The sequence below is a fragment of the Lagopus muta genome, chromosome 5 (genome assembly GCF_023343835.1).
Source record: "Lagopus muta isolate bLagMut1 chromosome 5, bLagMut1 primary, whole genome shotgun sequence".
Taxonomy (NCBI): Eukaryota; Metazoa; Chordata; class Aves; order Galliformes; family Phasianidae; genus Lagopus; species Lagopus muta.
Window position 1 is genome coordinate 39,202,735 of NC_064437.1, and position 24,867 is coordinate 39,227,601.

Genomic DNA, 24,867 nt, shown 5'->3' on the forward strand with positions numbered 1-24,867 from the left:
AGCAATAAAAATGAGGCCATTAGGTTAGAATACGTACTTCTAGCAAAATATCAATGTGAATTTCCAAACATAGCATACAGAAGCCAGATCTCCAGCTCAGCAGAGGCCCCAGCAGCAAGTCCCCACATAGGCCAGTACTGCCAGCTCACAGAACATGCACGTCTCCAAAGTGCAACTTCTGGAAATCAGTACCATACCTGCACTGAATGTCCTTCTCCTATGACAAATGCAGTAATAATAATAACAGAAAAAATGAAGTAGGCAAAAGACTGCATAAAAAATGAAAAAAGATAATTAAGAGCAGACAGAGTATCAGTACAGCTGATATGAACAAATAAAGCAACCATCTAAAACAGTTTGTCATCAAGCTTTTATGAGAAGTTAAGAGGCTGACAGGGAGCCTTCTAACTTCTAAGCTAAGAAATTTGGCACGGGAGGATCACAGAATTTCTGGAAAAGGGACAACTTCATCCCACGTGTGCTCTGAGACAAAACAGCTGATACAGATGAAATCTACAGAGCAAAAGTGTTCATAAAATACAGCAAGTTCCCTTTTTATTGTTGTGGTTTAATTTCACAGACTGGACCCGTATAATTCTTTGAGAACTTGAAAGATGCAATCTGCTCACCTCTAAGGGCTACATTACCATGGTCTTAATAATATAAATCTCAAGGGGAGGCTATATTAAAAAAAAAAAAAAGTCAACTTATTTTCAGCCTGTAGTAAGACATTTGTTCCCAATAATCTTTTTTAATCACCTAGCAAAGCCATTAGTAAACACATCACTAGTAATTCAATTTTGGTAAGAAATTAACAGCCACGGTGAGATGATGACTTATGGTAGGGAAAAAAAAAAAAAAATTACTTTCAAGATGGGAGAAAGTAAAATACAAAAAATTACAGTTGAGAAACCTAAAGCAAAACCCAAATGAGGGAGGGGGCAATAGTGAGGACTGCCTACTGATTCTTTTTCCTTAAAAGACAGACGATCTGCATTCAAGTGAGCACGGCCAACAAATAAGCCTGTGGTTGTATCTGAAGCCAACTGCACCTTATGGCAGCATGTCATCAGCCAGCCAGAGCTTGAGGGAAGCATATCTACCTGACATGATGCATATTGAGAAACACTGTCATGAGGTGGAAGGTACTCTAATGTTAGCAGTAAAACTGCCTTGCTCTGTGGCTAAGACATCTTGGATGTCTGTTTTTCATCAGAACACTAACATCAGCGTATAGCAATATTAGCTCAACATAGATAAACTATGAATTAACCTTTCCTTTTATAATCCGGGCAAACAGATGTACAAAACAAGACTAAGACTTTTCCTCAAAACGTGGCAAAAATTATACGTGGATCCTCTGCTACTGAGCCATCAGGAAAAAAAAAAAAAAAAAGAAAAAAGCAATATTTGAAGTAATTTAAGTAATATTTACTTTCTTAAAAAAATAAACATTAAAAAAGTCAATTTTGCAGTAGTTACAATTTAGGTACTTGGGCTGCTTAAGTCACAATGAAATTAAAGTAGTTGGGAAATATTAGTAGGCAGTTCACTTCATTAAAAATACATGAAAGACTTAAGATCATTTTTAAAAGGAAACACAGGTGAATTACTGAGAAAAGCATTTATTTCTATGAAAATGGAAAATCGTAAGTCATTTCAAAATGTTCTGTGCTGAAGTCAATTAAGGAAACTCCTGTTAAGCAGCAAGTAATTGTAAAATGCCCCAGCTAGCTCAGAGACTTGCTGAAAAGCCAGAAAACAGAACAGCCCCCGTGTACACAACACAGTGCAACAGCCCTGTCAGCTTCACTAGGGGAAGTGCTGTGCGAGGGGCTTCCCCTGCCCACACACTTTTGTTACTTCACAGAACCTGCACCTTTTAGAAATGTCTACCATTCTGAAAAGCAAAACTGCCTGGGTGCAAAATTGATACATGGAGTGAATGGGACAGGGGAAGAGGAGGGCGAGATGGAGGGCCACAGACATCACACAAGCTTGATTTTCTCCAGAGATCAAACTGAAGTACTCCTGAGTTGCAAATAACAGTGGATTTACCAGCTGTGCAGAAGAAAGATAGTCTACTCATGTGTTTAAAGATCAGAACTGGGCCCCAGGCTGAGCTACATAGCTGGAATTCACACCTACTTTCTCATTTCCTATTTAAAATGTAAATTCTTTTCCACCTGGTTAATACATAAATAATTGCGTTCTTGGTACCTTTCCAAATATTGACAATATCTTTGGGCTATTTCTATGAAAAAGTACAGTAAAACCAGAATACCCATCTGTGTATCTTACTGGATGACTGGGTCAGAGAGCAAAATGGAGTCAGTGCCGTCTTCTTCCAGCGTAGCTTTGAGTTTCTTCCCTGTAGCTTTGCTGAGGGATGTTTTAAGCTTCTTTACTAGTTTCTTAGGGGTGTTTGCTACATATAAAGACTCCTCTGTACAGCAACTATACACTTCAACCTTCACCTGGAAATCTGGTCCTGCTTCATCACTGAAGGGGGTGGGGAGAAAGTTTCACAGCAGTTGTTAGTGAATTGAGCACCTAGCCAAGGAATGCTGTTGCTACAATATATTTATTAAATAACATGTATTGCTAATCAAGGGAAGGAATTACATCAGATTCAGGGAAAGACATACATTAAAATGGAGTTAAAGGCTAGAGTACACAGTGGTAATTTAGCGTTGAAGTCACAAGATGGATGTTATAATTAAACCATAAACAATTGCAAACAGGAAATTCAACGTTTAGGTTAAAAACTGGAGAAAAAACCCACACCGCTCATGTGATGGAAATACACAGGCAAGGCATATAAGCACACTTCAATCTGCCCTCTACTGTTATGCAGAAATAACACGACTGAAAACCTATCGTGCCTGTGATCCCAAATCAGATCAAACTGTCGCGCCCGCCCCCTTTGTATTAGCAGAAAACTAAATCCTACCTCATCACAAGCAACAAATTTGATATTCACAGTATCTATCTATCTGCTGCTGCGTTCTTCTGCCCACTCCCTGTTGTCTCTTTTCAGTTCTACCAGCTCTCAACGTTCTCGAGCTGAGTCATCAAACTAGAAGCCTAACCTCATCTTCCTGGTACAAATCCTTCACTACATATTCATAAGGAAATTATCCCAAAGGCTTTTAAAGAATTTATTCTTTATCTGTGGGCACACAAGGGAATTTTGAGTGCTTCTGCTGCATTATTTTACAGAAAATTGTAATGGTAAATTCTCCAAGAACAGATGTATCTTTCAAGAAGCAGATTTAAATTCTTGCCCTTACTCTAAACTTGAGCAAGTGTTAAGAAAGTTTGATTTACAGATCCATGCTCTCTCAACTACTCACTTTTTAATATCTTGATTTAAAGTTTTCAGTAGTTCTAGATTTCCAGTCAGTCTTCCTCAGGAGACTGAATCTAAATTGCTAATATAAAAAATAAAGCAGCACACACACACACACATAAAAAAAACAACCAACACAACCCTCACAGAAATAATAAAGTGTCTCTCAAGACTCTTAAAAATTTATAGAGCAACAGAAAAGTATATGTGAACACCTTTCTATTCTTTTCTAGGTTATATTTAAAGATAAGTGAATAATTTCCTGTCTAGTATTCTTCAACTATGAGGGTTGTAGCTGTAGCATATGCTCATAAGAGCACGACAGAACATGAGGTGTGGAAGACAAATGTCTGATTTCAAGAGAACAGTGACTTTGGGGAACATCAGAAGAGACCATAGCCTGCTCTACAGAGTAGTGGTTAAAACACTGGGTGTAACACCCATGCCTACAGAAGTGCATTTTTATAGTGCTTCCAGGTTTTAGCACTGGTGTACTTTTGTCCTTGAGTTACAAGCTGATCTCTTTATTTAAAGAAAAATGTTTCAGCATGGCAAAAAAAACCTGAAAGAAACAGTTAAATGATGTATCTACAGCTGTGATCATCATGTACATGAAAAAAACCCACAACCTTCCAGAGAGAGGGATCCACCAACCACTGAAATCAACAGAAATGTTACAGATTCCTTTTGCCCACAGAAAAATTTAGAGGACCTCAGCCAATCATGCTCATAATCATACCCACTTCAAAAGAAAACAGGGATACTTGTACTCCATGCAACAGATAAGTTATACTCACAATATGGTTATGTTTTCAAAACAGATATCTGTTATTGCTTTATCCACAATTGCCACCTCTGTATCAAAAACCTCAGCTCCCATTCTGAACAAACAAAACACTGCATAGCGCTGTGATTCTGGGGAGAGCCAAAGAAATGCTTTATTAGCATATTACACATCACAATACTTAATGCCCCCAGTAAACAACAGAGAAGGAATGGAAATTTGAGCCTCTAAGGAACTGCCCTCAAATTATTCCCACCCTAAATTTCACATTATGGGATTTCACAGGAATTGAACTTCCAAAGCTAGTGCATGGGTTCGACATTCACACACCTACCTCCGCTCAATTTTATTTTTGTTTGCAAGATAACCTGTGGCAGTTCGTGCTAACAGCATCAGAAATGTTGGTAGAAATGTAATTTTGTTTAATAAAATTGATTTAAGGCAAAAAGAGAATTGATCCAACATCTGTATCACTTTTTGAATGAACTATATAGGATTAGACCATTTTGCCAGCCTTACCCCCTCTGACCCTATTGAAAATCAAACTGAAATCAATGCCAGGTGACAGCTGGAACAGATTTAGGGTTAATCTCCATGACACAGCAAAATGCATGTACTTGAAGACTATCCAATAATCCACTCAAAAGCAATAGAGAACTTTCATTTAAATTTCCCACTAGAAACAGCCTTCAATATTACTCTCTTGAGTGTAGACGAGAGAGAGAATATCATGTTTAATTGGAAGTTTCTCAGCTATTTAGTTAATAATGTTATCCTTACTCTTCCTCTGGAGGCTCACCTCTGGAAAGACAAGATTTTAAACATACTGCCATATGACTTTGAACTTTTTCAACTTGCTACAGTCAACAGCTTCAAGTTAAGAGCTACCAAGCTACAGTAAGACACAGATCTACTGAAAGATCAAAAAAAATCAGATTTAGATCAGAATGGACTTCTCCATCCAGTTTTCAATTTACAGGCTTAACTAATTGATTATCATAGCAGTTCATTAGATCTTACGTACTTTCTTTATTGTTGAAGTGATCAGAGCCTTTCCACATTAATGGTATTCGAATATCTAAAGGGGGAAAAAACAGGGAAATTAAGTTACAGGTAATATCGTACAACAGAGTGTAAAATTAAATACAAATTATTTTTTCTTTTCATGTTGATTTGGTGGCAATAGGGCTGTCTACACAATGAACAGTAGAACTATTTCAGTCTTATTACCAATGTCATATACATCAATAATTTCTATTTGAAATGTCATTTTCTTTTATAAATTGTGCTAGAACAAAGACTTCTTTAAATCTCATTTGAAAGGACCTAAAAGTAACATTTCAGAGTGGCTGTTTAGCATAGTTATGAGAGGTATTTTAGTCCACAATCACGCAAAGACAAGCTGAAACTCTGCTCATCTGGTGCTGGAAACCACTCATCCAACTGCCAGAAGAAAAACTTCCTGTTTTAATGGAAAGATTGAGATACTTGTATTGCAAACACTGAAGTCTTGTTTTACTAACCACAGAGAAAATATTATTTGTAATCATGTTCCTAGTTAGAATTGTCTCAGTTGACATTAGAAGACTGCAGTTTGTTTGCTTACATAAAAAATATCTGTCTGCATCAGGATCGTAGTAGAGAGGCAATTACAGAAACATTAATTTAAGTCACCTGCCATTTTAACATTAGGAAAGTATCTTCTTCAACAAACTTTCCACTTTACCTACCCACTCCTGTACAGAATGGTTTTAAACTGAGACTGAGGGGAGGTTTAGGTTAGATGTTAGGAGGAAGTTTTTCACCCAGAGGGTGGTGACACACTGGAACAGGTTGCCCAAGGAGGCTGTGGATGCCCCATCCCTGCAGGCATTCAAGGCCAGGCTGGATGTGGCTCTGGGCAGCCTGGGCTGCTGGTTGGTGGCCCTGCACGTAGCAGGGAGATTCAAACCAGATGATCACGGTGGTCCTTTTCAGCCCAGGCCATTCTATGATTCTATGATATTTTTCCCCAGCTTTGAGGGCACAAGTTTAGACAACGTTCCTTACTGGTTCCTTCTTGAAAGATAAATGCAGTGAGGCCTCATTAAATCCAAAGCTGGTTTCAAATGCACAATGCTGTATAAAAGCACATGCAATATATTAAGTGACACAGGATGGCAGCAGTGAACAGCAATACCTCAGTTGTCCACTGATAAAAATCTTTAATATTGTTATGCGGGAGCTTTGCTGACTCCTGTGTTTATCTTCACAGAAGGCGAATGGAAAAATCCACATACAGTATGCAAAACAGCAGTGCTATTTTGGCAACGGATTATTTGCCAGGTATTCCTGCTGGGTTTTATGCACACAACTAGTTGACTTAGGTAAAGCTACATATAGTCCTATTTCATAAGTAATATTAAATAAAATGTTTTAATTTAAGCTAATTTTGATTATGTTATGAACATCTCATTACAGATTAAATTTCAATTGTGAAACTTACAAATACATCTAGTTTTGAAAATGTTCACAGTATCTAATGACTTCTCAGCAATGAACTGTTAGTATGTAGCGTTAGACTGCCACAGCTTCCTAAAAACAAAACCAAACCCCGAAAAATGCATCACCCTGTTCTGAAACTACCTTTCTAAAGATGCATTTGCATAGCAAACATTTTTTAAAGCCTTTAAATATTTTTAGAATAAGGAAATAGACAAAAAATGCTTTCTTTAAAACAGCTGCTGCAGAAGTCTCTCAAACTCCACATACATACATGTAGATGTAATAAATATAGATATACGTCATAGAAAAAGTACTGAACTTTTCTTTCCTCACACATATAAGGTCTTAAATTTGCATAAATGTAGCAGTAAAGAACTGCAAGAAAAATCATTTTGCATCCTTGTTTATAGCAAACCTCAAACGACAATTTTAAGGCACTTGATAGTTCTTGTTAACAGTTAGAGCAATAGAGTAAACATTGCTTTTTCATGCTGCACTCAATGTCATACTAACTGAAAAATCTACACCTCAGTGAAAGAACCACCAGCACCTAGGTAGGCAATGGCATCTACAAGTTTCAGATGATACTTGTAAATCAGTTTTCAATTCATTCTTGGATTGAAAAAGCTGCAATTTATCAAAAACAGCGATCGATTTTCACACTTCTTAACTTCAGTTACAATTAGCTGTAAAGCCCCATGGATTAAAATTGGATACATTCAAGCACTACAGTTAATTACTCTTAAAGAGAATGATTCCTTTTGACATTCATTAGAACTCCATGGAATAACTTTAAATTATGATTATGCTTTTTGATCAACATTGAATGGGTTGTCTTTTGACAGTAAATGATTGGTAAGACACAAACGTCATCATTTGTTCACAGACATGGGGTAAGTATGAAAATGTTAGTCTTAGGGAATGTATTCCACTTAGTATCTGATGTACTGGTAGTTGCTTCCTGTAGAGTACACTCTTCAGTGCTCTTGCAAAGCTGCTCCTGACCTTTTGGTGTTGGCCACATGATCACTCTTTGTTTTGGTAACAGCCTAAGCTTCTAACCTACACTAACCATGTGACAATAATGTACATGGATGGATTACTTTCCCCTAAAAAAAAAGAAAATCTATTTCCTATCATCAATTCTCAAATTTCGTGCCTAGACACATAATTACCACCAACGCCTCATCTCCAACTTCTCCCAGCCAATTCAGTCTTTACACCTTGCAATTCAAGCTGTTTGTTCTCACAACTGCTCTCTCGGCAGGGCAGGCACACAAACATGCTTGTGTGCCTTCTGAACGTGCTGGGCAGCTCCAACTGCAAATCCATGGCGCACCACTACACAAAAGAGAAGAAGTGCGGTACGTTCAATTCCCTACACAAATAATGGGAAAGACAGGGAATGATGAATGATGGAACATTACAGCTGTTGAAGCAGACAGGACCCGCTCCGGCGTGCTCACCAGGCACAAGATGAACAGTCATAAGACAACGCAAGGAGGAAGCAGGGAGGTGCGTGTGCCGTGCCAGGATCTCCCAACTGGAAATCGTGCCCAGAGGCCCTTTCCAAACGCACAGTCCCTTCTCACGTACCCTAGTTCTCTGCTTTCCAGACACGGAGTGGAAAAGAAGAAGTTCACAGACGATCTTTAAAAGACGTAAATCTCTAAGCAGGATCACACAGGCTTCTCTGATGTAAGCTGTACCTGACCAGGGTCCCTGACACAAAAAGAGGGATGAGGCCTGGCAGCATCCCAGCGCTCATAGACTCAAGCTCAGAAAGAGGTAGCTGATACTCTTCACCACGATCCATGCTGTGTTCCTCAGGATCACAATCTTCAATTTGAGGACCACCATATTAGTAACACAACAAAATAATTAAAGGATCACACATAACAGCAAGTATCCTCTTGTACCATCAAAACTAGCTAAATATTTCACTTCCAAACAATTTTGTAATTCCGATGTTCTGAAGATAACAGAAGTGTATTATCTTAGAAGCCTTTTACAGCAGATAACTATAAATCCAGTGACAGGTACAACCACAGCACAGAAAGGCAGACAGATGCTTTCATCCTACTACCATAAGGAAGACAGATAGATCTACATTCTGCAACAGCTGTGCTGGCAGAAAACATTACTGTACCATGTGATCATCACTCTTCTTCCACTAGAGGTTACCTTTCTTAAAGATATGTCAAAACATGCAGAATTAACTTAAACACTTCGAAGTAGGGAGCCCTTCTACACTGTTTTATCTTCAATGCAGCAGGTCATGGAGCACAGATCTGTTAGCCAAGCTACCAGAGCAAACGTAATGAGTAACAGCACAGATAAACAAAGTGATAAACTCATAGCTCAGAAGTCTGTTAACAGGCTAGGAAACTGTGTACCATCCTGCCAGAAATTACTAATAAATGTTCTTTATTTGCATTGAAGCCATACTGCTGCACATTTGCTGTAGAAGTTACCCACACTAACTAAAGAAGATTTGCATAGTTGCTACAATTTTGTCCTCAGTTCATTAGGTCGTTACAAATTTGGGGCTGGGGAGGGCAGTTCAGCACATTCAGTTCATTTACGCTTAGCTTTGAAGTGCGTCCAGTGTTTAATGATTGAAAATAAAAAGCACTTCCCACTGTGAAAGTCCCTGACAGAAAACTAGGAATGTGAGGTAGGATCTTTATAAGCAAGTCTGTGACTTCAAAGCATAAGACACCTTCAAGCTCAAGAGGATTTATGACCTCAGAATCACAATATAACTTTAAAAAAATATCATCATGTTTGTGTAATTTTTTACTACAAGATACCACCCTGCCAGTTGGCTGCTACAGTGAAGCGACAACCCAGCCACTTACCTGAGAGAGCAACTTTTGCTCGACATGCCATCCGGTCCTTTGTCCCAGCGTCTGACAACCTAACAAAATAGGAAAAAAGAAGAAAGATTTTTAAAAGTCAGAGATCTGTGCATTTAGGTCACTGTAACTCAGTCTTTTAAACATTAAAAAACATCAGGGGTACCATATAATAGCTCATTTCAAAGAATTTTCTTTAAAGTTAAATTCGGTCTCTCTGCTTTAGGATACGAGTTATTAGATTCTCGAAGATAATACGGAAGGAAGGTACACCATCAATTTTCTTAATGCCCTACAAGATTTTATTCCAAAGCTTATTTAACCCGCACATTAGAAGTCGATTCATCTTTGATGTCTTTTCCAGCTCCAACAGAATCAAATACATTATTAACTATTCTCCTTCTGTACACACGAACGAACAAGCAGCTTCATTTATTGGTCCTACTATTGGTTGCAGAGAAATGCGTCCTCCTGTATTAACAGAGACCAATTACAAAACGTGTTGTTAGAATTGTGGTTTTACATGCAGGCTGGAATGGCTAGAGTGCAAATCTCAGCCTGAACCTTAAATTGAATCAAAATAATCTATTGACAATGACTAACGGAAATCCTTCTGTCTGCCACTGCTCAAAGTGCCTAACCGAATCATGTTCTAATCACTACCTGTATCATGACTTCATCAGAAATAACAGATCGCAGACGTAAAAAAGAAGGACAATGTTTATTTGAAAGCCCAAAACACTTCCAGAATTTTCTCTCTCAGACATCATCATCTTCTCTGGATTAAGCTTTAATAAAATTCCAGTACTCTATAAGTACCAAAAGAAAGAATTGTGAGTGTACTATCAAGTGCACAATCAAAGATAAGGTCTAAATGATAGACAAACAACCCTACGACATGTATCTGTCCTAACGATCTTTGCTGACTACTGAAAGGACCCCGTAAAGACACAGCTCCAAGCTGAGCGAATTAAACAACACAGCCAACTTTAAGAAAACTCCACCAGGCTTGTTTAGACTGGAGGAGGCTCAGGGGAGACCTTATTGCCCTCCACAACTACCTGAAAGGAGGTTGTTGCAAAGTGGAGGTTAGCCTCTTCTCCCAAGTAGTGACAGAACAAGAGGGAACGGCCTCACTCTGTGCTAGGATAGAAAATAGGAAAAACTTCTCTGAAAGAGTGGTCAGGCTCAGGAACAGGCTGCCTTAGGGGTGGTGGAGTCACTGCCCCCAGAGGCGTTCGAGAACCGTGTAGACTTGCTACTAAGGGACATGGTTTAGTGGGCAATATTGGTGGTAGGTGGGTGGTTGGACAGGATGGATGATCTTAGAAGTCTTTTCCAAACTAAATGATTCTAAGTTTCTGTGCCGTGTTATAGACATGTGCCATCCTGTGGTCACAGACATTAAAGACCAAGAGTCGTGTAAATTAGCACACATATATATTCCATGTCAATCCATCATTAAAAATATAAGACAAATCACTATAAAGATCATCACTTCATAAGAAGAAGCAACACAACTGTAATATTTATACAAATCACAATGCTAGCTTTCAAAATCAGCTTTCATGACCATAGTTGACAATCAGAAAATGCAATTCTCTCCTTTAATAAATTTCTTCTGCAATAAAAAATTTCTGAAAGCAAGAAACTAGCAGGTTATTCCTACAGATACAATTCACTGGAGCTAAGCGTGTACTTGAGGAGTTTCTACACTGAACTGCAGTACAGTTATTTCATTAAAGCAATAACCTGAATGCAGTAGTGTCTCTGCTCCACGATTCATAACATGGCCTCCAAAATCTATTCCATTGGGGAAAAAAATAAAACGCTTATCCAAATAAACAGCGTATACATTAGTTCATTCAAGAAATATAACATGAGAATACGGGTAATTAAACAGACTTTTCTTACTATTCATGAAGTTGTACTTTTACTCTTTTGATGTAGTTAACAAAGTGGCCAGCAGAGGGTACCAATTAGCCATGATAATTCTGTCATTAAAGAGACCTTACGAATAGAAAGAACAAAAAACAGATGCATGTATTTTGATTGGGATAATTTTGTCTTGTTCCTTAAGAACAGGTTAGATACCTTTTTATATGCTAAAGGTAATCAAGAAAATATGTCTATGACATTAGCTGATATTCATAAGCTGAATTTGCTTAATGTCAATGATAAAATCTGTCCAGAAAAAGATGACTCGCATTTAATTTTCTAAAATAAAAGGAAGATATTGGAATGGTCTTATAAAGCACTGACTTACAGCAACAACATGCATGTGTATGGTGGAAAACAATTCACATACACAAAAGCCCATTTTGTAATGGCCAGTTTGAATTAGTTTTTACTCACCACTTTCCAGTTCTGCATGAGACAGGCCCTTCCATTTGGTTCTGCAGCTCTGTCCTGTATGCATGTATCCGTGCATTGCAGACCATCAGGTTTTTAACTGCTTGCAAAAGCTGGTCTTTCTGTGTGCTCACTGTAAGCAGTTTACGGATGCCTTCCCGTATGCGGATTTCAAAGTTCATCTTTTCTTGGATGTTGTGTTGCTAGATAAGCAAAACAAAGACAACACATAAATCCAACTGACAGTACCCTGACTTTTTAAGGAGTCCTATTTATGATCCAGTTGGGATCCAGAGTCCTAGTTAAATTATATGCAGTCATTACAGTTACTACTAAACACAAAACAATTCTCTCTCTATACACAAAAGAGAATATTATCAAACTGATCTGATGTATACATTATGCAAGCAGATTTCAAACCACGTGCTAACAGCAGTTCACCACAGCATCTGAAATTTACTAAAAAACTATGTGGTCCAGTGAGTCATTTACAGGGTGATAGTAGATGGTCCTCCCATATGGTCACCGTGAGGCCTAACTCAACAAAGCTTACAGAATAACTTTTTTTTTTTTTCAATGATTTCAAGTAAAATAATCTTAACACTCAGGAATATCATATCAATAATTTATTTCAAAATACCTGAAATATTCTAAATCTGAAATTTTGTCTTATTACTTCTTTGGCTACCTCAAAAAGGGTTGAAAAACATGATTTTTCACTTCTGGTTGACATACAATTTGGGTAACAACCAGATGTGAAGAAAAGGAGAATATCCCAATGTTTGATTGCCCCAGGTTGTGAACTGGAGATCAGATGGTGTTTGTGTCATGCTGAAGTTACAACTATGTCTTGCCTGATGGCACAGCCATGCTCCCAATGATTATTCATTCCAAAGTACAATTTGTCCATCAGTCACTGCATCACTACTTCTGAAGGAGTATTTTTAATGTATTATAACAACATCTGGGAAATCATCTTCTTCCTGGTTCAAGAAACGTTTATAAATTTGCATTATTCTTCACTTGCCATTTCAAACAGCTCTATCCATACTGACCCAGAAGGTGAATGACCATTGATAGCTTGCTGCCTCCAAAGGTGTGCTAGATGCCACGCGATAACTTCCCTCATGATGTGCCCTGACCAAGCACAATATTTCTGGCACATAAAAAAAGATACGTTATCACCGTAGTACTGTGATAACCCAGTACTACTTGGCTTGCAAACACATTGCAGACCAGTGATGAGGGGTTTTTTTGACACTGGGGAATTGTTTCAGAATTGAAAACATCATCTATTTTCACCCATATAGCGCTTATACATTTGATGTCAAAACAAGTGCTCTGGGATAGATCTATAAGCAATTGCCTGAAATTGGTACAATAATTTGAATTTGCAAGTTCAGTATTCCAGCTGGTAGAAAAGTACTGGCAACTGGCTCTAACTAGAACAGAAATAGAAGGGAATTAATTTCCCAACAACTCAAGTACCAGAGAAATCCACAACCCATGAAAGGGGTGAGGCAGATTTTCTACTTGATTGGGACTTGCTGTCATTAGCTGCCTTTGACATGAGAAAGCAACTCTTTATAGCAGTCACAAGCAGCAGGTGGAAGCTCACTGCAGCCACCAGCCATTCCCTCCTGTCTTTGCAGGAATGGCTTTTATTGCTTCTGAAGGCCTGATGCCATCATCTAAAGAGACTTAATGTTTCAGCTGTTCTTCCATCTGCTCACAGAACATTTCTCTTTGCAAACCACCCCCATTTGCCAACCCTAAAGGAAAAGCAGCTCTGGTCCATAAGCCACATTCAGCACAGCACAGCCCAAGCTGTAACACTCTATATTTCTAGCCACTTCAGAACCCTTCTGCAGTCTAGGCTTCTTGTTCTATTTACCAACCCTTCTGCTAGAGACAGCAGCTTCATTTTTGTTGAAATGGGACCAAGTGCCATACAAAATCTCCTTCTCCCATACCTCAACACAGCAAGTCACTAAGCCTACATACATAAGCACAGTTTCCCATTTTCCTCAAGTAACAAAGGAAGTGTTTGTTTTTGTTTTTCCCCCGAGATGCTGAAGATCTCAGACTTGTGTAATTCAGCAAAAGCAGGACAAATATATGTTCCATTGAATTTGATTGTGCTTAAGACAACTAAGAGGCACGCTGAGAACACAATGAAGACCAAGGCACCATCACAAGGCATAACACTTGAGACGTGCATAGGTTACTTCAGCCTAGGCCCTCCAGCACCAGTGGGCTATTTGGTGGTGAATGCCTTCCAAAGCTATCATCATCATTTTGGTGGAAGCTCTACTGGAATTCTCTACAGCTGACAGAGGAAGACCTAGAAAGGCACCAGCAGATCATTCATTTTCATAGAATCATGAGCTGGAAGGAACCCTTAAAGGTCACCTGGTCCAACTCCCCTGCAATGAACAGGGACACCTACAGCTCCATCACATTGCTCAGAGCCTGGTCCAGCTTGATCTTGAATGTCACAAGGGATGGGGCATCCACCACCTCTCTGGGCAACATGTGCACGCACCTCCTCCCTTATAATAAAAAATTTCTTCCTTAAATCCAATCTAAATCTCCCCTCCTTTAGTTTGAAACCATTCCCCCTTGTCCTATCACAACACCCCTGCTAAAGGGTCTGTCCTCTTTTTTCTTATGGCCCCATGTTAGATACTGAAAGTCTCCCTAGAGCCTTCTCTTCTGCAGGCTGTACAGCCCCAGCTCTCTCAGCCTGTCCTCCTAGGGGAGGTGTTTCATCCCTTGTATGATTTTTGTGGCTCTCCTTTGGATGCGCTCCAACATGTTCATGTCTCTCCAGTACTGAGGACTCAGTATTAGGCCCCATCTGGAGTACTGTGTCCAGTTCTGGAGCACCCAGTACAAGAAAGACAGGGAGCTGTAGGATAGGGTCCAGAGGAGAGCCACAGAGATGATCAGGGAACTGGAGCACGTCCCCTACAAAAACAGGCTAAAGGAGCTGGGTTTGTTCAGCCTGGAGAAAAGAAGGCTGCAGGGTGACCTCATTGCAGCCTTTCAATACCTAAAGGGAACCTACAGAGGGGAGGGGAATCAACTCTTTGAAAGGGCAGATAACTGCAGGACAAGGGGAAATGGTTTTAAGTTGAGGGATGGAAGATTTAGGTTGGATGTCAGGGGGAAGTTCTTTACAGAGAGAGCGGGGAGGTGCTGGAACAGCTGCCCAGAGAGCTTGTGGATGCCCCATCCCTGGAGGTGTTCAAGGCCAGGCTGGATGGGGCCCTGGGCAGCCTGGTCTAGTATTAAATGTGGAGGTTGGTGGCCCTGCATGTGGCAGGGGGGTTGGAGGTTCATGATCCTTGAGGTCCCTTCCAACCCTGGCCATTCTGTGATTCTGTGCCTCCTCCACCTGTGGACGCAGTACTCCAGGTAGGCTTCACCAGACAAAGCAAAGGGGCAGGATCACCTCCCTCACCCTGCTAGCCAAGCTTCTTTTGATACAGCCCAAGATATGGTAGGCTTTCTGGGCTGCAAGGCCATGTTGCTGGCTCCTGTCCAGCTTGCCATCTACCAGTACCCCCACGTCCTTTTGGCAGGGCAGTGCTCTATCCTTTCATGCCCCAGTTTGTACTGACAGTGGGGCTTGCCGCTACCCAGGTGCAAGACCTTGCACTGCAATTTGTTGCAGCTCATCAGGTTCACCTGGGCCCCCTGCTCAGGCTTGTCCAGGTCTCTGAGTAGCGCCCATCCCCCAGGGGTTGAGCAGATCACACCACACGGCTTGGTGTCATCCACAAAGCTGCTGGGAACGCACTTGATCCCAGAGTTGCTGGTGATGAAGGTGTTAAAGAGCAGCGATCGCAGCACCAACCCCTGGAGAGCACCGTACCCTCTCCACTCTCGTTATAGGAGGAGAAGCAAAATAGTTTACAGCAACGTTTTATTCCCAGTCCAACTTTGCGCAGCCCAGAAAGGCTGAGCAAGGCCCGCATCTGTCCCTAAGAAACCACGACTCGTTCCTTGAGCCTAAGCTAACGCACCAGACATCGCGAAGCAGAAACCCATCGCACAAGTCCCCCAAACGCACAGCCGTCTCCCCGCGGGTACGGCAGGCGGGCTGCCGCGGCAGCACACGGACAGGAACACGCGCGAGGCCCCGCAGCTCCCGACCGCCCCGCTCCATCCCGCCCCTCCTCGGCGGCCCGGCGTGATGCCCGCGCCTCACCCGCTCCGCGCCCGCAGCTCCCGACCCGCGCCGCTGCATCCTGCATCCTCCTCGGCAGCGCCGCCGTTCAAAACTCCCGCCCTCCGCAACGGCCGCCCCACCGCCCCGCCCCGCGCGTCCCGAGCAACGGCTGTGGCGGGACGGCCTGCCCGCGCCGCGCGCTCTGGCAGCGCGGCTGCTCACGGAGCCGCTCGGCAAAACGGCTCGCGCGGCTGCTATGAAAGCACTGAGAAGGACACGCTGTGCCCCAGCCCATTTCAGGCCATCACCTGAAGACGTTTTTTTGTTTTTTTTTTTTTTTTGTACCGACAGCTCCCTGCAATCTGTGGCAGCTTTCCAAGAAGTGTAGATGCTAATTAAACTGATTCTGCAGTACAGTCTGTTCAGCAAATCCTCGCCTTAATAAGTCCCAGAATGTGACTGCTAACAGTGCGAGGAGCCCGTGCCTGCAGCCCTTGCACATTTCTACTGACACTGAGCTGCATTGGAACCCTTCAGAAAGCAGTGGGAGTTACACGAGTGGCACTCGGCCCTAATTAACGCCAACAGTCCCCAGGCTGGGTGCCTATCTGCTCCTGCACTTTGGTTCTGCTTTGCATTCACTTACTAGAAGCATTGGTTTTTCTCCTTATAAGATCAAGCTTCGTGATTCATTTGATCTGCCAGATGCTCGATTAAAAAAATAATAGAATCATAGGATCGCTCAGGTTGGAAAAGACGTTAAAGATCATCGAGTCCAACCACAACCCAACCATACTACCCTAACTCTAACAACCGTTTGCTAAATCATGTCCCTGAGCACCACATCCAAATGGTTTTTAAACACCATGGTGACCCAACCACCTCCCTGGGGGGACTATTCCACTGCTTAACAACCCTTTCTGTAAATAAGATTTTCCCAATATCCAACCTAAATTTACCTTGACGCAACTTGAGGCCATTTCCCATGAATGAATGAAATATTTCACCCATCTCCCAGCCCCTCCTCTCCAGAAAAAGTGAGGCTGAGGCTTTAAGCTGACTTTCTGCAGGGGCTGCGTTCGGCAGGACACCCTCCCTGCACACAGAACCCACAGCCAAGGGTGCCCTGCTGCTCTCACACCGACCTCAAGCAAAGATGGCTTTGCGCCATCTCCATTACCTGGAGACTCGGGAGCCAGCTGGCCGCTATTCTGCTCCCTCAGTTTCAAAGGGACTCCAGCAGATAGCAGTGGAAGCCCTGACGCTGTATTCTCCTCTCCAGACCACGCTGAAGGGCTCCAACACCGGAGGGCACGACGCCCCTGCTGGGGCTGTGCCCCGAGCAGAGCAGTCCGGAGCGGGCGGGACGAGCAAAACGCAGCCTGCCTCCTGGGGTTGCTCAAGAGAAGGATTTTTTTCAGCTGAATCCCGCCTTCACACATCCTTTATTTGCCACACTATTTGCATTGCAAAGCATTTAGCTTCCTTCTAGCATCAGGGAAACTGGATAGCAGAGGGAAGCTCATTGTCTGCCTAAATCACCCCTTCTCTTGAGCGTTACATCAGCATATTATTTTAAATGTGAGGCCCATCATTTTGGTTTAGCAGGTACAAAATGTCTACACCTACTCTCGACAGCACTGCAATATTTTTCTTAATTTCTTGGTTCCCACAGCTTGCTACACCTACTCCTTGAATATCATCAGAGCATGCCAGTAGAAATTATTCAATTCCTATTTAGGTTTCACCTAGATGGAAATATAGGAAGATTTGTACTGGATGCCTCAAAAAGAATTTGCAAGGCTTTTAATAACTGGTTTCTACTGAGTTCTTTTTAAATTGAAAAGCAAACCACTGGTTAACATGGCAGAAACTCTGGAATTTAGGGTGTTTATCTGCACGTTTACTAGAGACAGGGCTAACCTAAAAGGCACAGCTGTTACTCCCGTTAACTCGTTCCCTCATTTCAGCCAGCTGAGGTCACTTAAAGTCTTCCCAATGATTTATCTGGACAGAAAGCCAACATTCAGTTCTACAAAACAACTTAAACAAGGTTACTACCTTATTGTCTTGCATTTTTGCTTCAGTTTTTACTCATTAACGTGATAATTTTCACATCATCCAGCCAACAGCAATAAGCTACCACCTAATCCTGCTAAGGTTTCACAGAAGCAAAGTTTGAAGGCTGCATTTCACCTGAGCAGTCTGAAAGTAGGCATCTTCTCTAGGGCAGTTATAGACTCAGCCAGTGAACATATCATCCTAAAATGTGCAAGTGCCTAAATTATTTAGGATACATCATCCATACCTTTCTCTGACAATTAGACACAGAGGCCAAAGTAGCTAGCATAAGCGCTTATGTCAGGTTTACACAGATTAGGCTTACCTTGAGAGCTTCTTTATCTTCTGTTCTAATTTCATTTTTAAATGTTTTGCAGCCCTCATTCTGCTCCTCCAGTGTTCCAAATGGCACTGGGGTTACCTCTCTGTGTGAAGCTTTTTTCTAATATTTATGGCGCCATTAACAAAACAGAGATGCCACAAACAAGGTGCCACAGTGAGCTATTTTGGTGAAAACTTCATATTCCCATTGGATTTCCAAAAGAAACAGTAAAAACTTTTTTTTCAAATCCTTGTTTTGAAAAAAAACAAGGAATTGTTTTTCTTTTTTTGCAGATAAGAGTCCAGAAACCATCTCTGCCCAGTATTCCTTACATCAGTCCCATCTTGAAGTGCCTCCCTACTAAAATACTTCAGCCTCTTAAAGACACCGTATGTGGGATAAATGCACTCCAAGTATGTTTTGTAACAGAAACCACAAGTTACAAAAACTCCGCTGCCATGTGAATTTGGGAAACAATTTCTGAGTTCAAACCTGAGAACGTTAAAAGTTAAATGACACCATGTGACTTCAAACTCCAGTTTCGTGATCCTCTGTGTTTTCAAGATGCTCATGCACAAACAAGTTATGAAACACAGCTGAGGTAGACCAGTCCCAGGTATTCCTCTGTTTCTGCCTGAGAGACCCAGGGCACTGGTTTTGAAGTTGATTCAGCTGTAGTCCTCATGCAGGTGGCAAAGTCATGTTCCTCAGAAGCGTCCTGTTGGACAATGATCCTCACAGGTGGTTGGCAACTTCAACTAGAAGCCTTCCTCCAGCTGAGAAGTCGCTGAATTCGTGGGCACAGTGTCTAACAAAGCATAAGATTAGCAGCCTTTCCTTACTTTTACTAATTTATGTCTCTTTTTCAATATGATTTCCTATCTTCACAGAATTTGAAGGATGTAAATTAACTTTAATTCCTTTCAAACTCAATGTTGGCTGAAACTGGCTACTTGGATCCATTGCTAGTATGGGGACTTTTACATGCACACACAAACTGTGGTCATAGTAAACTCAGAGAGGTCCTGTTCACTGCTCAATATTAGAAGGATATTCAGTATTAAAAGACTTTCTAAGAGATTCTGTGCTGTCACTTCCATATCATACCCGTGTTTCTGTTTGGCATACAGTCCTGCTTTGATTTCTGATGTATTTACTGCATGTGACATCTGGTGTGTAAAATGCCCTCTCCGTGACAGTTGCATCCAAACATTGGCTGGGCAGCCTGCTGGTGAAGTCACCACTTTGTGCTACAGGAGAATCTCACACAGCATTTCATGTTCCACTTTTAGCATCAAGTTTGTTATGATTTTTCCATCTTGCATGTGCAAGTGAAAAGTCACTGGATCATTTAAACAGTTTGTCATGTCAAATTTGAAACAGAATAAGTTTCAAAGTGCTCTGAGAATATTGCAAATCTAAAGATAAACTCCTATATGAGAAAATCGTGACAGAAAGCACTTACCCTTTGTTACCCACAGAACCACCATCTATTTCTGGGAGAACAGTTGTAAGCCGCTTCTGACAATAATCGCGCAGTAAAAAGGAGATTCTCCATCTAACTCAATTGCAGGGCTGTTGTCTGAAGGTGCATACAAGCTGAGTATTTGCAGATGGTCTTCCTTTTTTTTTTTTTTTTTAATTTTAACACAATGTAGAGAATCTCTGAAGTCCACAACACAAAGCAAATAGTCTCTGAAGTGAGTTTGTCATTTGGCCTGATTTTTTCCAAGTACCAGAATATAGACATCTAAGGAGTGAGGAATGGCAGAGCTATGTGATGTTGAGGCTGAGCATCATCAGGTACCAGGTGGGCAGCCACAGACGTTGGAGTTCCCTCAGTGCTGCAGTACTGCTACAGTACTAACTAGGGACTATCCCTTAGCTAGGCACATTTTGAGCCAACAGCTGCCATCCCAAATAACTGAGTCAAAATAGCCCAATTGGAAGGCCCGGCAGAACCACAGCAAATCAGCACTATTTCTTTGCATTTCATACATTTCTAGGCTGTTTTGATCCTGTCTCGGGGAGGATATTTAAAGGGGCATGGATAGGAACCTAAGTTTACTACAAGTGTTTACTTTGTCCTAAGCAGTGTTTCTCACCAGCATACCATTGGTTCACCTCAACAGTTGCCCAGTTAAACACAGGGCTGCAAGTGTCTATTGCTTTGTAACACTTCCTGCTACAAAACTCTCTTTTCTTCTGCTCTTTTCTAACTCTCCATTGGGTACTGGTTACTTTCATCAATCTGATCAGGCCAAGACAGGAAGGATTAAGGCAAATGTTATTTCAGAGCATGAAAACAACTCAGTTAAAACCAAAGAAAAAAACATTACTATCAACATAAATTTTAAAAGGCACATAACAACTGTTTGTCCATGGAAATTTCTATCGCAAGTTTTAAACCTCTGGTCCTCAAGGAAAACATCATTTGCAGTTATGTCCTATTTCTCAATGAGATGGAGCACAAGAAATCATTGAGCAATCATCTGCTCAGATGCTTATATGAAAGAAATAAACCTACGGGAAAAACAAGGGGATTTAAATGTTTAGAAGCACCAGTTTTCCATTCCAAGTGTTCCCAGTTCCTTGTCTCCACCAAACTTCCTCCTAAACCTGAGTATTTTCTCCTGCCACTAACAGCTGGAGACAAGGTAGTGCTCTCCTCAGCTGCACTGAAGAGTTACGAGGCCAAGCAGAGAAGGCAGAGGCTGTGTGCTCACTCTGTTTTTCTGAGTTTTCTTTGAGCAGTCTGGAGAGGGTGTTTCCCTCTCCCTTGTAGACTGTCACAGCAGTGTGAAATAACTTACCTCCACAAGACCTGAAAAGAGACAAAATAGGAAGTATTTGTCACATCACACACTGCAGATTCTGGGACTCAATTCAAGGACGTAAGGCTCTTCTGAGGGACAAGCCTACGATCAGACACAGCCTTTTATACAGGTGAGGATTTTTTGTTGAATCGCTCAACAGTTAGATCAAAATTGTCCATTTTCACACAAGAGGGACTAAAACGTGTTTTTCCTGAGGTAGAGAGATCTAAGGACAGACACATCCTGCAAAGCAAACGAGGTCTTGTTAATTCCTCACAGCCAAAGTGAGGGCAGGATGTCTTCTTCAAGTTCACTATGATTTTTTTTTCCTGTTACTTCAGCTCCCTTTGAAGTCAACTGAGAGGAAGGGAATGGAACAGTATCTGTGGATGGAACAGAGAGAACAGTATCTGTGCTCTCCCCAGTGTGAGAGGGAAACATTTCTTGCTAATAATGGCATTATTTGTCTAACAAGACAACCCATTTTTACTCACCGTTATGAAAAAGCAGATGTTGAATAGCAAATATGAATACTGTACTTCACCTGAGGTTGGTTTCTCAGAGATTTCTATCATCCTCTTAGCTATTTTATGGCCTGTTAAATGAGCTGAGACAACATTTCGTGTCACTGTTAGTATTTTAAATTGCAAATAATGGTAACAATAAAGAGCACCTCACATTTTTGCAGACAATTTAATTGAGAAGAATAAAAATTACCAGTTATGCTTAGATGCATGTATGAGCTACACACGCATAAATTTAATTGCTTATTTTAAAAAAGCAATATGAGTTGTAGGAAGACATTTCTAGCACTAGATCCTGCATTTGTACAGTATCAACGAAGTGGAATCACGTGGTTTAACGAAAACCCAACAAATAGGATAAGGTTTCAAGAGGGAATGGGAAGGTGAGAACATGCCCCGACTCAGTTCTGAAACACTCATGTGAGTCTAACATACAAATCAGTCAATGACCCAGGTGACAAAAGCAAGCCCCATTTGGATGGGAGCAGTTTGCGTTCTGTTTCTGCTCTGTGCAGGGGTACCTGTGGCTACAAATGATATACCTGCCACCTGGGTGCAAGAAATCTGAGGCAAAGATAGAAAGCCTCATGCTGCACAACTCCATTTTTTTTCCTTTAGTCAGGACATGTTCAGTTTCCAGTCTCACACTGCACTAGAAGCATTGAATTGCACAGCCTTCAGAACCTACTATCTCAGAGAGAAGTTATGTGGAAACATCTGTTTTCAGCAATCGTGTTTTATATCAGCTGACACAACCTTCAAATTACGTGTTCTCACGTTTTCATTGCAGATGTGGCAGTGGCAGGAGCACAGCATTTTCCAAAGCTGTGTCTTATTTATGCAGTTTTGCAGTTTTTTCCAGGGATTGTTATCTTGTATAATTGGCCAGAGCACTGTGCTGCCTGCTTGCTACCTGCACATATCTTTAGACCTCAGAAGTTCCTTGCACTTTTTAGTCCCAATCAATGAGGACATCATCAACCTCAGAGCCTTCTTTTGCAAAGAATCTGCTAAAAGCCATCAGCTAAACCTGCTTGAGTGCCCCTAGTCTGTGCCTTCAAAGTGGTAAATACTAAAGATGACAACTCATGTTGCTCAGAGCATTGTAGATTTAGGATCCGCTAAGGGTAGTATTCATTATAACAAAAAAACTGTCCTTTGAAGGACAATGAATGCACACCTGATTTTGCACACACAAGACTTTATTTATACAAAAGCCATTTGGCACAAATCACTGGATCTAAAAAACAGCCAGTACCTGCAGTGAATCAGGACTCCCACAGTTCATACCAGCTAGAGGGGAGCAGGGCTGCAATGAGACAAACGACACATTGCCCTTATGCTAGCCCCATGTGCCCTGGTGAATTTCACTCCGAGTGTCCAGCAGAGGTCTGTCATTAACATACACAGTCCACTGTGGAAGAGGCAAAGGACTTCAGAGTGGCTGTGCAGCCATGTTGCTCTTCTCACTCTCGGCCTGAGAAGGTACTTGACTATGACACAGATACTGAATGCTGCTCACAGAGCCAGAACAGTGGAGAGAATGTTCTTCCATTGCACCCACACTTAGGAACTACTAAGTGCTCACAACTTTCCTTTTTCTTTTATGTCCAACCCCCACTGCAGATCACGTCCACCTTCTCTACATCATACAGGAAGGCTGTTGGTTTACATGAGTTGTTCTAAAAGCCCCATTGATCCCACCACTCAGCATCCTGCTCACACAGCAGCCTTCAGACTATCTGTCCATCTGCCAGGGCAGCAGCTGGCCCCCCAGACCTTCACGTGTAATGCAAACTAGAAAATGAACTGTTTGTATGAAAACCCGAAAAGAGGAGCAAGAAGGAAAGAACACAAAACAAAACTGTCCCTGAGCATCTAATAAAGTCAATAGACTTTCAGATTATATTGAAGATACAGGCCTGAATTACCTTCTGCATTTCTATATGATGTTTGATGTCTATCTTAGCAGACCAGGTGGAAGCTTTGCCTGTTTGACTCAGTGTTCGTTGTCAGCTTGTTCTGCTTTGTTTGCACATTCTGTTGACTTGGGCTGCTCTGTTAAATCAATGTTCTGTTGATTTAAGACAGATTCCTGACAATTCTGATGTGAGCTGCTATTGTATGGCCTTTAATGGATCCTTTGCCCATAAGAGGTGAAACAGTTCTGTAACATTCCTCCTGCAGAAATGCAATTTTCTTTTCCTTGGCATGCTCTCTATAGCAGGGGTACATATCTGATACAGATGCACCAGCACAGCGTTGGCACTCACCAGGACAGTTTCCTACTTCTTATTTGTATGCAGATAAAAATGCTCTGATTTCATCTTCCATTGCACAAGGGATCCTCAAGCAAGGCTGAAAAAAAGAGCCATCCCTGAACATAGCCACTCACCATGCTTCCTCTCCACACTGACAAAGGAGAGGGGAATGCCGCTGCTGTGAAAGCGACTGACTCCCACCTCCCTGACAACAGGCCTTGCTGCAGAAGGCAAAGAGCCCCCAGAGCAGATGGCAGGGATGCGGCAGAGGAGGGGAAGACAAAGTGCAGACCCACTGCTTCCCACAGAGCCTAGATACGGCAGAGGACTGAATTTGAAATTTCAATATTGTTCTTTTTATGTCTCTGCTTATGTAAATGAAAAAGATTTTTAAAATCCCAATACGTAGGATTACTCACCAGGGAAGCTAATTAAGTATTGATGGCAATTATCAGTCCTTTTTAAGGACTTTTTGGACACTTTTTCAGTCAGGAAATCGGTGTGATTTATTTCACATGGAAGGCACTTGGTATGAGCTTTTAAAAGTAATACTCCTTACCATCCTGTGTCTGTTGCAAAAAGAACACCAGCAGAATAAAATAGCCTAAACTTCTACTTCGATGGTACGCTTTGTACTTTCTCCCCTTTGAAGAAAACATCTGTATTTTAATAAGTCCCAATGAGGGAAAGGCTTTCTGTAGGGTGAAATGTTCCTTTAAAGCTATCCTGGCATGTTTTTTTACTGTATTTCACTCTGCATTTTTTTTTTAGCTTCATCCAAAAAAGACCCCTTCCTGCAGCACACTGCATCTCACTTTGGAAGAGCCCTGGGAACAGCAGTTACTCCCCGCCTCTTGGCTCTGTTCCATCATCTCA

At 41.5% G+C, this 24,867-nt stretch overlaps 1 protein-coding gene across 6 annotated transcripts in view; it reads right to left on the reverse strand.

The window, feature by feature from the left end:
• Positions 1 to 24,867, reverse strand: part of RTKN2 (rhotekin 2) — a 189,228-nt gene that overhangs the window by 21,215 nt on the left and 143,146 nt on the right. For 2 of the 6 annotated variants that reach the window (XM_048946438.1, XM_048946439.1), the window contains exons 3-7: positions 11,834 to 12,033; positions 9,482 to 9,540; positions 5,161 to 5,214; positions 4,150 to 4,267; positions 2,302 to 2,502 (exon numbers count right to left, since the gene is read on the reverse strand). In XM_048946438.1, the coding sequence (XP_048802395.1) occupies positions 2,302 to 2,502; positions 4,150 to 4,267; positions 5,161 to 5,214; positions 9,482 to 9,540; positions 11,834 to 12,012 (611 nt within the window). In that variant the 5' untranslated portion in view covers positions 12,013 to 12,033. Of the gene's footprint in view, positions 1 to 2,301; positions 2,503 to 4,149; positions 4,268 to 5,160; positions 5,215 to 9,481; positions 9,541 to 11,833; positions 12,034 to 16,046; positions 16,104 to 16,966; positions 17,063 to 17,187; positions 17,902 to 24,867 lie in introns of those variants that run through there. The other 4 variants (XM_048946437.1, XM_048946436.1, XM_048946435.1 and 1 more) reach the window with 4 other exon arrangements.